The sequence below is a fragment of the Gadus macrocephalus genome, chromosome 23 (genome assembly GCF_031168955.1).
Source record: "Gadus macrocephalus chromosome 23, ASM3116895v1".
Lineage (NCBI taxonomy): Eukaryota > Metazoa > Chordata > Actinopteri > Gadiformes > Gadidae > Gadus > Gadus macrocephalus.
Genome location: NC_082404.1, coordinates 2,682,050 through 2,696,480, shown reverse-complemented (window position 1 = coordinate 2,696,480; position 14,431 = coordinate 2,682,050). Strand labels below are relative to the sequence as shown.

General features: G+C 46.2%; 1 protein-coding gene and 1 long non-coding RNA gene across 2 annotated transcripts in view; both read right to left on the bottom strand.

Moving 5' to 3' along the window:
- pan3 (poly(A) specific ribonuclease subunit PAN3) overlaps positions 1 to 14,356 on the bottom strand; it is a 32,267-nt gene extending 17,911 nt beyond the window's left edge. The window contains exons 1-14 of the mRNA XM_060044560.1: positions 13,734 to 14,356; positions 12,891 to 13,012; positions 12,024 to 12,096; positions 11,433 to 11,503; positions 11,150 to 11,288; positions 10,832 to 11,049; positions 10,410 to 10,514; positions 9,897 to 9,954; positions 9,223 to 9,384; positions 8,597 to 8,713; positions 4,632 to 4,733; positions 3,757 to 3,922; positions 3,201 to 3,288; positions 1,042 to 1,181 (exon numbers count right to left, since the gene is read on the bottom strand). Of these exons, the coding sequence (XP_059900543.1) occupies positions 1,042 to 1,181; positions 3,201 to 3,288; positions 3,757 to 3,922; positions 4,632 to 4,733; positions 8,597 to 8,713; positions 9,223 to 9,384; positions 9,897 to 9,954; positions 10,410 to 10,514; positions 10,832 to 11,049; positions 11,150 to 11,288; positions 11,433 to 11,503; positions 12,024 to 12,096; positions 12,891 to 13,012; positions 13,734 to 14,076 (1,904 nt within the window). The 5' untranslated portion in view covers positions 14,077 to 14,356. The remainder of the gene's footprint in view (positions 1 to 1,041; positions 1,182 to 3,200; positions 3,289 to 3,756; positions 3,923 to 4,631; positions 4,734 to 8,596; positions 8,714 to 9,222; positions 9,385 to 9,896; positions 9,955 to 10,409; positions 10,515 to 10,831; positions 11,050 to 11,149; positions 11,289 to 11,432; positions 11,504 to 12,023; positions 12,097 to 12,890; positions 13,013 to 13,733) is intronic.
- Positions 1,192 to 2,490, bottom strand: LOC132452155 (uncharacterized). The gene is made up of 3 exons (XR_009524250.1): positions 2,411 to 2,490; positions 1,788 to 2,044; positions 1,192 to 1,747 (listed from the first exon to the last, which is right to left on the bottom strand). It is a non-coding gene; the product is annotated as an uncharacterized LOC132452155 (long non-coding RNA).
- Positions 14,357 to 14,431: the final 75 nt, after the last annotated feature.

Genomic DNA, 14,431 nt, shown 5'->3' with positions numbered 1-14,431 from the left:
ACACACACACACACACACCTTACTTTTATCACTGACTATTTACCTATCAATATTATCAGCAACCTTGTTTCAAGTGATTAAACCGTTTTAAAACACTAAATAGGCTACAGCATCTTCACTTTAATAATCAGTGTTTATCATAGGAACAGACAGCTGCTGCTAACGTATTGGGCCTCACAGTAACGTTAGTAGTCGTGAGTTTTAGAGTTTCGCTACAGTCTGCTGAGAGTCTAGAGCCAGAGAAGGAGAAAGCGGACCGCTGGGCTAACGATACGCTAAAAGCTAATCAGCCTTCACCTTAAAGCCTAAGGGCTTGAGGGGCTCCGTGGTTACGCAGTTGGATAGCGCGTTACGCAGTTGTAGAAGTATAACCACCGCTTAACGTGCTTCCCTGCAATAAAACCGGACTGAATTGAGTTTATTAGGTTTTTACGCACAGACTTCTACTATCACAGACTAATTCCATATCGATATTATCAGCAACCTTGTTTCGAGTTATTAACGGACTGCGAGCGAGCAGAGCTGCCGCTTATGTTTCGATAACGTTAATGGGCTCACAGTAATGTTACTAGTAGTTGTGAGTTGTAGAGGACTGGGATGTTTATTACAATTTCGCGAGAGTCTGCTGCCTTAACTTACCTCGAAACCAAACCAGTCAAAACCTTTTCTCCTCTCCGCCGTGTGTGTGAGCACTGCGCATGCAGCTTTCAATGCTGATTGGCTGTTACCCGTTGTGCGTGTAACCAGAGCGTGTAACCAATTAAATGGTGCCGTGGGTGGGACAATGCTGGAGACAGCGTAGTGACAGCAGACAGAGAGGCACGGCTGCATCAGAGCCAAAATAACCCCGTTTTAAATTGATCTCTTATCGGCCGTCGGATCAAAAAAAAAAAAAGGCTGATGCCGATATGCGTCAAAATGCCGAATATCGGCCCGGCCGATAATCGGCCCGGTCGATCCCTACTCTAGACGCTGCCCAGCGTGCGACTCCTTACAGGAGGTACTAGAGCTCTAGACGCTGCCCAGCGTGTGACTCCTTACAGGATGAGGTTCTTGAGGTCGGAGGAGTAGTTGATGGACACCAGCTCCATGGCCTTCTGCAGGTTCTCCCTCTGAATGCCCGCCAGAGAGTTGCACGCCAACGCCAGCACAACCTTGCCAAGGGAGATCAGGTCTGCTTGCTGTGCAAACACACATTTCATGCAGTTAGGACAACCATATAACGTACAATATGCTGATCATATAACCAGACATCAAACGATCCAACAGGAACAAATAACACTAGTAACAGGCCCTAAACCCAGTGTTTCCCATACATAGACCGATGTGGCGCAGCGCCACAGATTGAACACAGAGCGCCAAATTTGTTCAGCTTTTTTTTTTTTTGTGATTTTTTACCATAAATATCGTTCCGTTCATTCATCTCCACATAGCACTCTTTCACCCTGTCATTCTCGTTCACACATGCACACAGAGACAAGCGGGCATACATGCCAATGGTGCGCGGGTACACTACCACTTATTGGACAAACCTGCGTATCATACATGCACACGCACTGGCAGCGGATACGCCCGCTCCTCCTCTCAACGCGCCTACAAAAGGCATGTAAGGGATGATGTATAGAACACCGGTCATTATCGGGAAAATAAGCCCCGACAAGGCGAACAGGACACCGACGCGCAGCAGAGGTGTCTTGCTTTCGGGGGCTTATTTTCGATAATGACCGGCGATGTTCTATACATTATCCTGCTTATTACACGGCTACTTGCCAAAACGAAAAAATAACTTCATTATTACACGGCTACTTGCCAAAACGAAAAAATAACTTCACATGGTGCGTCTTTTTATAATTTATTTGTTACCAGCATTCCTAGTGTTGTTCAGAGAAATAGTCCGCCAAAGGCATTGATGTCGCTTAGCAACCGAAGACGCTGGGGTTGAAAAGGTACCGGTACTTGTGGAGTGATACAAAAGCAGTCATTAGAGGCGAAAAAAACGTTGTTTTCCTTGACAGCGGTCAATTATACTCATGATTATTCCAACCTGGTCTCACAGGAATCCGTGAAATGACTACGGTCAGACGCTTAACTCGAAATCCGTGGACACATCACGGAAACACGCCGATTTCCGTGATGTGGCCACGGAATTCGCTCCAATGCAAGTTAATGACGCTGATGTTCCGTGGCTCACACACGGATCCCCGTTTCAACGAGCGAGTCGACCACGGGGGCTTAACTCAAAATCTGTGGTGGTCTGACGGAATCACTTCAATTGTCCGTGATGTGGCCACGGAATTTGCTCCAATGCAAGTAAATGTTATTCCGTGGCTCACACATGGATATCGGCATGTTTCCGTCCGACCGTAGTCATTTCACGGATTCCTGTGAGACCATGTTGGATTATTCTTACTAAGCAAAAGTGAATTATCAAATATAATTCACCGCCGGTGAATTAAGTTGTGAAGGGCCCATGCAAGTGAACGGAGCGTTCCATGGCATTGAGAAGACCTGCGTAATAATTGCGAATAATGTGAAATGCGGTTATAGTTTAGATGTATTACGGTGTAAGACGCCCAGGCCGTTCTGCCGGCGATTTTAATTCGCTCTGCAGCAGAGGCTGGAGATCGTGAAGTCTCCCGCTGGGCCGGTCCACTTCGAAATGTAGCATTTTATACGGCCTGATTAAGTCATTATAAAAGCTACATAGCCTAATAAGAAGCGATAATAGGATACTTGACCGTCATATCCTAGAAATGACCGGAAAACAGACACCTACGCAGTCACTTTGAACGGCACCGTTTTAACGGGAACGCTGGTTAGTGCTAACAAACTATTCAAATATTTATATTTATTTTTCCTATATTGTTAGCCCAAGTTCAAGTCTGTTACCCCAGAATGGAAGGGAGTTTATTTTTCAACAGTATTATTTTGTTACAGAAAGAGAAATCTTTGGTTATTTATAACCAAAGATTGTTGGTTTTTTTGTCAACTTAACCTGTTGAAATGTAAATAGACTTCTGCTGCGCTTTGAGCATATATTTTTTATTTGACAGTTGTTAATGTTGGAACCGTAGCCAATTGACGTGGAACTGTTAGGCCAAGATTTCCCGTTGTTCAAATGCAGCCTCGGAAACATGACGTATGATGATGAAATGTGGTTTGCTGCAATGCATTGACATTCTAGGAGGATTTGGAAATACCTGGTACTGTGGCATCAGGGCAAGGTGATTGGTCTGACTGTTATCGAAGGTTAAGACATCAAACACGCCGACACAGTTCACCCGCAACCTGCAAACAGAGGAGGAACTTTGCAAAAAGAAGCAATAAATTGCGCCCAAAAGCATGAAAAAGGAAGCCAGGACCAAGATACCCTTCCCTTTTCTGCTTCTGTAATTAACGTCGTCTTAAAGGGCACTTGTGAGCAGTGTTATATCTGACAGCACAACTTCCCCTGCTCAGTGAAAATGGCTGCAAGCTTGTGTTCTATACATGTCCCATGAAATAAGCACACTGTCTGGGGGGTCTCGGAATGAAGTTTGAACGCGTGTGTGATACACAGCTCCTCTGAGTGCCCGAATATGTATGCATCTGACTGTCTATGCTTGTAGTCTGACTCACTGAGTGTGCACGTCTAACATCTACCTGTCTGTGTGTGCGTGCAACATCTAACTATGCAAGCATGGCACACTGACTGCAAATCTGTGCATTGCCTTTGCCCATGTCAGTTTGCATGTCTGTGCGTGTCCGTGTTTGTACCTGGTCTTGCCGGTTATGAGGATCTTGCTGGGGTCCATGACGCGGCAGGCCAGGCCAGCGGTGTGGACGGTGCGCAGGGCGGAGCTCAGCTGGACGATGTAGGCCCAGATCAGGGACTCTGGGAGCAGGCCGGCGTGCTGCCGGGGAGGCGGCGGTTCGTGTTGACCTATAAAAAAGGCGGGCACATGCACAGGATTCAATGACAGAAGAACAGGCTCACACCACCACCACCACCACCACCAGCGTCACTGACACACTGGAACACCTCCAGATTTAAAACCACTGCAGGAGAGGGGAAGTGCCAACTGTGGTCTAACCGTATTTCTGTGCACAAGGGTGTGCCAGGTGGCATTTTTTGCATTTATTATTTTGTAAATATTATGCTATTCATTAACTTTTTGAAAATGTCTTATCACATCCCTGTCTTGTTGTGCATCTATTGTGGAAAAATGAAGTAGAGACCCACGGTTATAGAGGGGGTGGGGTATTAATCACAGCAGTGGTCTAGATGTTTCATTACACTGTTAGCTCAGGAGCCTGACGGCTACAGGTGGTTTCGCATCCCCTGCAGGTAGCCCCCACCCCCCGCCCCCGGTCTTAGGGACGCTTTCAACCACAGTTTCCTCCCCCCCCTCATGGCCCCTACATACCAACCGTCATGAGGAGCTCCTCAGACAGCTCTCTCATGAACCATGGCCCTCCTTCAGTCCTCCACCACCAACACAGGGCCTTAAAAAATATTCTACTCTAATCTCTCACACACACGTACAACTCCCAAGGCTTGAGGTGTTAAAGAGTTCTTCTGAAGTGGGTTTCCTGCATGCGTGTACGTGCCTGTGTGTGCGTGCGTTCGTGTCCGTGTGTGCAGCCCTTACCCCACTTCCTCTTGGTGAAGTAGGAGTCTGCGGTGGGGTCGTTGAAGTGCCGGCTGAACATGGTCTCAGCACCCGCGTGGAAGTCATAGGAAAAGACCAGCGCTGTGGGGGAGTCAGAGGTCATTTTAGGAGATCAGAACACAAAGCAAACCAAGCAATGTAAGCATTCCCAGAGGTATTCAGTCATCCACAAACAGCCTATCCCAACGGCCGCCCTTCTCAAGCAAATTACGCGTTTTGTACAGTAAACATTATCCTATTTCATGCCATGCATCAAAAAAAGTTTGGTCGAGGTTGGAATTGAACCAGCGTCCCAAGGTCCATGTGGCAGACACTGTACCTCTAGACCAGTGGTTCCCAAACTTTTTGTGCCCAAGGCACACCAAAGGACAAATAAAAATTTCAAGGCACACCTATTGTGCAAAATAGCCTTATAACACGTGTTATCACTAATATCATCTGTTTATCTGTTAAGTTTATAATTATTTACTAATGCCAAATAAGATGTGACAAAGACAACTATTCTACTCATGAAATATTTATTAACAAAATACTTCACAAAAATATTTAAACTTTATCAAATTGGGCTTAATCAAACACACCCATTTCAACCAGACAGGTGAGGCAAAGGAAACAGAAATTCAGCAGAGAACTGTCCATGAGAAGAGAACTGTCCATGAGAAAGCTGCATGGTCTTGAATCTGACCCACAAATTATAACTGTAAAATATAGAATCAGGCTTTTTTTGTAAATATTCTGCCTACTAACAAATCAGTGGGACACATGTGCCTGTCGGGATGCACAGATTTTTTTAATCCTTGGTGGCACGGAGGAGAGGGCCACTCGCAAGTCCTGCTCAACAGAGAGCCGTGACCTGGTCTTGTTCTTCATGTAAACAAGAGTGGAGAACGCCAACTCACACAGGTAGGTGGTGGGGAAATGAAGAAGTTGGTCGATAGCGTGGTGGGAGATGGTTGGATATTCTGATGCACAAACCAACCAAAACGGATCGAGTGTGAGCTCACTAAATTTCTGTTTCCCCGGTCCGCACGGAGCTCTGCGCTCTCCTCTCTCTCCTTCATAGTGAGCTTCTCGTTTGAGGACTCGGACTCCTGGTTGAATGGGTCTCGGATCCAGTCATTGTCCTCGATGTCCGCCACACGTGGTAAATAGCGCTCAAACCTCTCTTTTAAGGTCTGAAGGTATTTGGCATATATAGCGCGCTCACTGGCTTTGATGTGTCACAGTCTAAATTAAATTCCCACCTGCGCAACTGCGCGAACAGCGAAATGTGGGATCCTCTGAGGATTTTTTAAATAGTTTTTAGATAAAGAGTTTGCCTCTTTATTATGGAATGAGTGCATTCAAAGTAGTATATAGTAAATTAAAATAATTATTTTTGTATAGTTGTATACTATATTGCAGTAGGCTATGGTTGTCACAAAATCCCACGGCACACTTGGACTTGCCTCACGGCACACCAGTGTGCCGCGGCACACTTGGACTTGCCTCACGGCACACCAGTGTGCCGCGGCACACAGTTTGGGAACCACTGCTCTAGACAACACTACATGGACAAGTATAATTGCAGAATTAAATTGACGCCATGACCCTTATTTTTTGAGCCATCGACCCTCATTTCCTAGACACACGTTCAAGAGGGTCTACGGGACACAAGTAGTTTCCAGTCCCTGACTACCCTTCAAGTGTAAATATGATCGATTGCTTTTTCACATAATCTGCCAGATTTGTTTTCTTCCAAGACTCCTCATCCATCTTTCAACAAGGCATGTCCATAAATCATGTGTACGTTTTTTTTTTTACGTTATTTTCACTGTACAGCAGAATCGATCTTGTGTCGCAATGGCAAAAAATGTTCAGCAACAGCTAGCAAACCAAGTTTCAGATTTCTTTTTATCTATGTTGCGGCCATGGAACGTTTAACCAAGACCGTCCGTTATAGCACCCTCTACGGTAATTTCGGCAATCGTTGGTTTGATTTATGAGTTACGGCTCCCCCTGTCCCAGACGACTTAAGGGAGAGGTCCTTGATGTGCCCAACAGGTTCTAGTTCCACTGGGTTCTCTGAAGCGGACACGTGATTGATTGAACAATGGCAGGTCATTTACATATTCATATTTGTGCATAAAATCTGCCATAACTCGGCTATTTTAAATACGATATTATCACAGGGCACTTTTTCCAGATTTTTTTAGAGGTTTATCCAAAACTTTGAAGGTACAGGAAACCTATCACAACAGACCTTATGAGTCCTTAAAGCAAAAAGATTCAGCATGTCAAATCAGGCCCAGACACCAAGTTTCTGATTTTTTTTTATAAATCAGGCTCGTGATCAAACCGTCGTATAGGTTTGATCACGAGTAATAGCTCCCACTATGGTCATAGCGGGACAAGACCTTTTGAGACCTCATTACCTCTTACCCTAACCCTTTTTATAATCCAACCCGTAACTTAAGGTCCTCCAGTAAATGTCTCCTCACGACCCCCAGAATTAACACCAAGGCAACTTTAGTTACCGTGCTCCAATCCTCTAGAATAGCCTACCTTTGGATTTAAGGTCATCGCAATTAATGCTCTCTTTTAAAAAGGATCTTAAAACGTATTTATTTTCTTTAGCTTTTAATTTATGACTACAGGTCTTTGCCTTTAAACACTCCATTTTCTTATTATTTCTCCGTTAGTTTTTTTGTTTAGATTATAGATTTAATGACATCTCTCCACTCAAAGCACATTGTGTCTATGTATGCCATATGAAATGTGCTATATAAATAAACCTGACTTGACTTACTTCCCGTCGACATATGCCTATTCAGTTTGACAACTCCCAGATGTTCAGGTTTTGAGCGGTTTCCCCAATCACCTTCAATATTAAATAATAATATTGCAAATATTACCGGTACTAATAAAAAGTCTGCAATGTTTGGTCTCTCAAAGTACACGTGCACTGCATTGAGATATGCCAGACTTTTTGGTCATGGTTTGGTGTAAATTCCTCAATTTTTTGTAGTAGATAATTACCAAAAATCAGTTGAAGAAAAATAAGACCTGATGTGAATAGAATGCCATGCTTTGCAACACACTCATTGAAGCAAAATTGACCTCAAAAGTAAAACTTACAAATATAAAAAGTATTTGTGCAATCGTGTAGACTTGGTGGTCTAATTTTTTTTATAATATTTCTTAAAGTTTACAGTTTCTAGCCAACAAGGGAAAGGAAATTAAGCCGCCTTCCTCAGCGATTAAGAGTGCTGCCCTCACTGTTGGCTTTTGAGTGACAACCCAGTGTCCACAACGTTGTTCAGTGTAGCAGGCAGGCATGAGTTTGGGTTGTGGTGGTCATGTCACCCCAGCACCACCCACAACATATATTAGGCCTAGGTTCACTTCCTCGTCTGGAGGGAGTCCAGTACAGTGAGCTAGTCGGGAGGTGGAAGCCTAGGGCCACTCTTGCATGCTGCACTGAATCACTTCGTGGGAACTGAGCTGTTCCTCCAAAGCTCCAAAGGCAGTTGAGAGACAGCCATTAAAAAAACCTGCCTGCAAACAGAGTCGGACAGCGCAAATGAGCGAGCTGGCGGCTATACGCAGAGTGAGGGCAGAAGTCAGTGGGAAACAGAAAGAAGAAAGTGAACACAAGGACACACTGCTAAAAAAAAGTTGCCTCTTCTAAATCAATTATTTTTTAGATATTTAAGAGGTTTTGTTTGATTATTTTGACACTAATCGGACTCAATAACTAATTAATGATCCAGGGGTGAAGAATGCTTCATTCTCCCTGGAGTCCTCTCAGGCAACGCTAGAACTGCGTCAAAGCACTCGCTATGGACACATCGACGCATACCCCACTGTAAAGTATAAAGTGGTGCAAAATAAAACTAAATCAGATAAACAAACTAAAAAAATAAGTGTGTGCACGCACAAACAACCCCCACGCACAAACTCACAGTGGTCTCCAAAGGCCTTGGTGGTGAAGACCTCCCTCAGTGTGACGGCGTTGGAGTGCTGGATCTTTTTCCACATGTCAACCAGCATCATGCACTTTGTGTTCACCAGACGGAAACCTACAACACACACATGACCCAATGTCAGCCTCCCCTCTCGAACGTAGACGTGGCTACTGTGGAGTTCCCACGTATTCCTGTGGAGTTTGACCTCTAAGCATTTGAAGCTGCCCAACCGTCCTTGAAGGGGTGAGAATACTGTAAGACGCTGACAGTAGAAGGCCACGGTGTGTGGCGCATCTCATATGCAACATAGCTCACTAGGATAATGATGCACAACGGTACTAGCTTACTTTCTTTTTTTTTTTGGATCACTTAAGTTGGTCGTAACAATGGGAGAACACCCCCCGCGTCCTTAGAACGCTCAGCCCTAAACGCAGTTCATCAAGAAGAAACTTTGGGAAGGGATGCAAGAGCCCCCCCAGCCCACACACCTTCTAGAATGGCAAGGAATGAGAAACAGATCCAAGTGTCATTGTTTCAGTCCACTTTGACCCTGTTCAAGTGGGATAACCCCAACAGAAGCGCTTCCTGTCCTGCCCCGGCCACATGGTTTCTCCGTCTCTCACCGTGTATCCGCCTCAGGCAGTAAGGCAGGTCGTCCTTGCTGTTGACGGCCTTGTAACACGACGTGATGTAGCTGAAGTTGCTGGTCTTCTGCATGCGGTTGGGCGGGGGCACGGGCTCCAGGGGAAACAGGCTGTGGTAGCTGTCCACCTCAGAGGGAACACCTGCCAGACGCACAGGCATGACCACACACACACACAAAAATAGTCATATTTTTGGGAAATCTGTTCACATCATGAATAAATCACAAGCACTGCCCAATAAAATGTAATTTAAGAGGTATCTGATCCTGGCGCTGACGCCAAATGAAATGATTTCTTCCTGTCTGCACCCACCAGGTACAGGTGTACCTGTACTTACCAGCTTGCACATGACCGCGTCAGACTGGACCCGAGTCTTCAACAAGGGTAGCACACCTCTAGCTAAAGCCAGCAAGCTAGCCATGTGTTTTTATAGGCAGGGCCTCGGGGAGTGGTGGATGTTTCGGTTGGATTCTTTCAAAATATATCTTACTCTGGTTCCGCTGCCTATCCTAGCTTTAATGTTAAGAAATATTTCCACTGCCCTTTTTTCTAATTTGTATCATAGTTAATAAAGCTTGCATGGATTACAGAAACTTACTTGCATGGATTTACACCATCGGTAACCAAACCATCACGGAATAGTAGGGTCTTACCTGGGTTCTCTGATTGGTCAATCTGGGCCATGGTAATGAGATGCCTGTTTATCAGCTCCTGCAGGATAAACATCAGGACAATACCAGATATTTTTTGTATGTATGCAAGTCAACAGGTCGCTTGTGACCATCTAAACAATCAACTATTAACCAAACGTATTCCTAACTTAAGAGAAAACAGTAACATTTTCAAAACACCACAACTTCCCACCGCTCACATCCCGCATTTGACCAGGAAGGGAATGTGCCCCAACTACTGGAAAACTAAACGGACACTTTTATCCAAATTGACCATTCATTCACACATTTACACACGGCAGCGGAGTGTACCACGCAGAGCATCAGCCAGCTCGTCAGGAGCAGTGAGGGTGAGGCGTCTTGCTCAGGGATACCTCAACACTCTAGGTAGGAGGAGCCGGGGATCGAACTAGCAAGCTTTCGGGTACCAGGAAAACCCGCTCTACCTCCTGATTTACTGCGCCCAAGCTATCTGTGGAGAGGGTTGGGGTATACCTGTCTGAGCTCATCCGCCATGAAGAAGGAGGGCGCGTTGGCCTTGGGCTGCATGTAGGCTACGTGAGGCGCAGTGGGGGGGTAGATGTGGTAACTAGGAAACACCTGCAGTAGAACAGACAGAGTTCAATCAAGTTTCACACTCCTTCCTGACCACGTTAAAATGGTGGCAGCAATGAAACGCTATGACGTGATGGTGTCACCAAAATATTGACACAAAGGGTACACATAATTAATTACTGGAATTGAACTACTGGCAACAATAGAACGGATGATGTGAAAAAAAGATGACCAACATTGTTATTCAGGTCAATCTTAATTCTAACATAACGATAAAATATCGCTCTAAATATCTATAAGTCGGTTTACAACTATGACATAAACACTTCAGGTACAAAGTTTGCCATTCTGGCAGGACGTACCATCCCACTGATGGGGGCGGGGGTGTTGTCCGTGTAGAAGTAGGTGGTGCCTCCCACCGTCTCCTTCTGGATGATGTGAGGGCCCTGGTCGGCTGCGGCCGTGGGCCCCATGTAGTTGGCAGGATTGGGGGTGTGGCTCCGCCTGCGGGGGGCGGGCGAGGTATGGGGCGTGATCTTCGGGGAATGGAGGGGGGAGGAGCCGGCTGAGAGAGACATCCCTAACGTGGACAAACAATTAGTGTCACCCTGGTGCGGTGTTGGACAGAACAATGTAAATCGCTACGTGTGCAGTTCAGCCTTTATGCACCGGAGCCTCACCTGGAGCCAGGGCCGCCGTGGTGGAGCTGCCCAGCCCAGGGTGGGGGAAAAGCGGGGAGGGGAAGGCAGGGGCGCTGGCCATGGCGGCCATACGGGGCGCTCCCTTAGGAATGAACTCACTCGCTGTAGGGTTTGGAGCCTGGCAACACAGTGACAACCACGACTATTACACTAGTGGAATCCAATGAGTGAGACACGGATCATCATGACATACTATAGTTCAACACCAATCATCTCAAAGCCAAGTAGATGTTTTCCTAGTAGTTGCTTGTTTCAGTCGTACCTTCCTCCGTTGCGATATGCTAAGAGCACCGAAATCACTGAAGAGGGAGGATGCAGGGGAAGACACCGGATCTGCAGCAAACAGAAAAGACCCATCACGATGCGGGAGAACCTACGCTATGCTGCTGCCCCTCAGCCCTTCATCTGGTGATCTAGGGACCAGAGATGAGCTGCTACCCCTCAGCTCTTCATCTGATGATCTAGGGACCAGAGATGAGCTGCTACCCCTCAGCTCTTCATCTGGTGATCTAGGGACCAGAGATGAGCTGCTACCCCTCAGCTCTTCATCTGGTGATCTAGGGACCAGAGATGAGCTGCTACCCCTCAGCTCTTCATCTGGTGATCGAGGGACCAGAGATGAGCTGCTACCCCTCAGCTCTTCATCTGGTGATCTAGGGACCAGAGATGAGCTGCTACCCCTCAGCTCTTCATCTGGTGATCTAGGGACCAGAGATGAGCTGCTGCACCACAGCTCTTCATCTGGTGATCGAGGGACCAGAGATGAGCTGCTACCCCTCAGCTCTTCATCTGGTGATCGAGGGACCAGAGATGAGCTGCTACCCCTCAGCTCTTCCCATGGGTGGAGTGGTACCTTGAGCACTGTGGCTGAAGTTCTTGGCACCATCATTGAGGAGACTGGGGGAGCTGCTGCTGCTGGTCATTCTCTGAAACCGGAAGCAGCCAGACATGTTGAGAACCTGCCCTGTATCCGTATTAAACATAGATGTCTTGATACACATAAACTAAACTGTGTGTGTGCAGTATGTACCTGTACCCCATTAAGCATGTTGAACGTCTGTCTACCTTTTCTTGGATCTGAACTGGCCTAAATTGACAACCCTCACTTATCACAAGGTACCATTCTACTGCGCTACATACATTATCCATTGTACATAAAAAGCTTATATTTAGATTATAATACGAGACTAACGATTTTTATATTATTCAAATATATAAATCTATAATACTTTATACTGTGAAATTTGACTAGTTTATCTTACTCTCCTGCATTGTTGAGGAGAGCAGGCTACTGCCTGCTTTCTGTTAAAAATGAAGACCATCAAGATTTCTTTTTAATATAATACTGGATTCTATACATAAGGATACCTAAACTAAATCACATTATATACATTATTAACAAAACAATTTGCCAAAAATATGGGCAGTACATCTCCAGTGAGTATAACCAGTACCAGCAAAGACGCTGTATTCAATCCACTGTCCGAAGCCTACCTGTAGGCCAGAGCAAGATGCCTTAGCCCTACCAGCTGCTTAATGACTGCATCTGAATTCACTGTGGATAAAGGTGTCTGCTCATGCTCAATAGTAATATCAGCCCATCATGGCAGTTGACAGTGCTACACTGCTATGTGACTGAGGCTGCAGCTGGATGCTACAACAGGCTTTAAATCATAACATGAACACAGTAATAAATACATTGATACTCTTTAACATATACCTGCATCATCGAGTACTTTGATTCTGCCGGGCTTCCAAACCCATTGACGCCAATAAAGCTGCTGCTGAAGTATGAGTTGGTAAGATTGGCATCAGTCAGGGTTCCGCCCTCCATCCCTGGGACTGGAGATAAGAAAAGTATAACTTTAATATAGTAGTATATGTGGGGGTATACTATTGTTCTTACTCTATTCACATTAATGAGACAACAATAAAAAATATGTACTGCTATTGAGAATAATCTAAAGTTGCATCGCATTGGAGTGTAAGGGAAGCCCTCCATAGGTTGGAACTAGCAACGTGCTTGCTTGTTTACTTGAGGAAACCTTGTCCACACAGGACAAAAACAATGGTCCCTGCATGGCGATCTGAGCTACACACTAGTTATCATCTCATTTTGAGAAGGAGTTAATCTTGCATCCCTATGGTAACTGCATTTAACTGTAACCGGTGTCAACAGAGACACGTTTGATTAAACGACAAGGGCAATCAATAATATCTGGACAAAACAACTAGTTAGCGTGGAAGCTAGCTCACAGCTGTCATACAAACGGGCCTCCTGCATGATGCTTAGTGAAATACGTTCATTTCCCCAATGCTCATTTGGGAAATTCTACCAAAACCGGGCTGTTTAAGTCCCAAATTAGAAAAAGACCACTGGCCACTGAGCATGTGTTGGCTACTTCGAACAAGCAGGAGGAGTGAAGGGAGACCCACGTTTCTGTGCAGGTCAAGGGCCCAAATGAATCCCCGGACTCTATTTTAACAAAGCCAGATGAGGCCGACAAGTTCGGTCACAATGCTATAGTGATCTGGTCTTTTAGACTTATCCAACCATACTCACTGGTCAATAACTGTCCGTCCAGAGGCGTGCCTGCAGGCCCCATGGGTTCGCTCTTTTTTGAGACATTGGTTCCAGCGCCACCTGGGCAGGCCGCCGCTGGACCAGCGAGGGAAAACCCCGCCGCCGTCACGGCTCCACCACCGGCCATAGATAACGGGACGGGGCTCCCGCCGCCACCGTGCAGTGACATGCTTGCCATGGATGGCTCTTCGTGTAAAAATTGACACTCGTCCCCATAAAAGCACGTCTTGTCTTTAGCGTAATATCGGCAGAACTTCACCTTGACGTTGGGCAGTGCGACACCTCCGAGCGGAGCAGCTGAAGCGGGGAGTCCACTGTTCATGGCACCGCCGCTGCAGCCACCGCCGCGGTCGGAACAGACTCGAACATAGAGACGCGGGTAGCTAGCGAGCTAGCTAGCCTGCGAATACGAATCCCCACGAAATATAAGCTTTTAAATGTCCTCGGTGGTTTGATAATGTTCGCAACTCTTAAAGTACTCGCACCATTTGACTAATACTAGGTCGTTTGAGACAAACGCGTGTCCCTTGGTGAGTCCTGGTCGTCGTCGCGGTCCGTGTAGCTCGTCGCCGTGCCGCTAGCCTGTTGTGGAGGCGCGCTAACGCTGTTGTTTTCTTCTCCGCACACTGGGAACACGCTAGCCTCGCGTTGCATTGTGGGCCGTCGGAGGGCAGCGA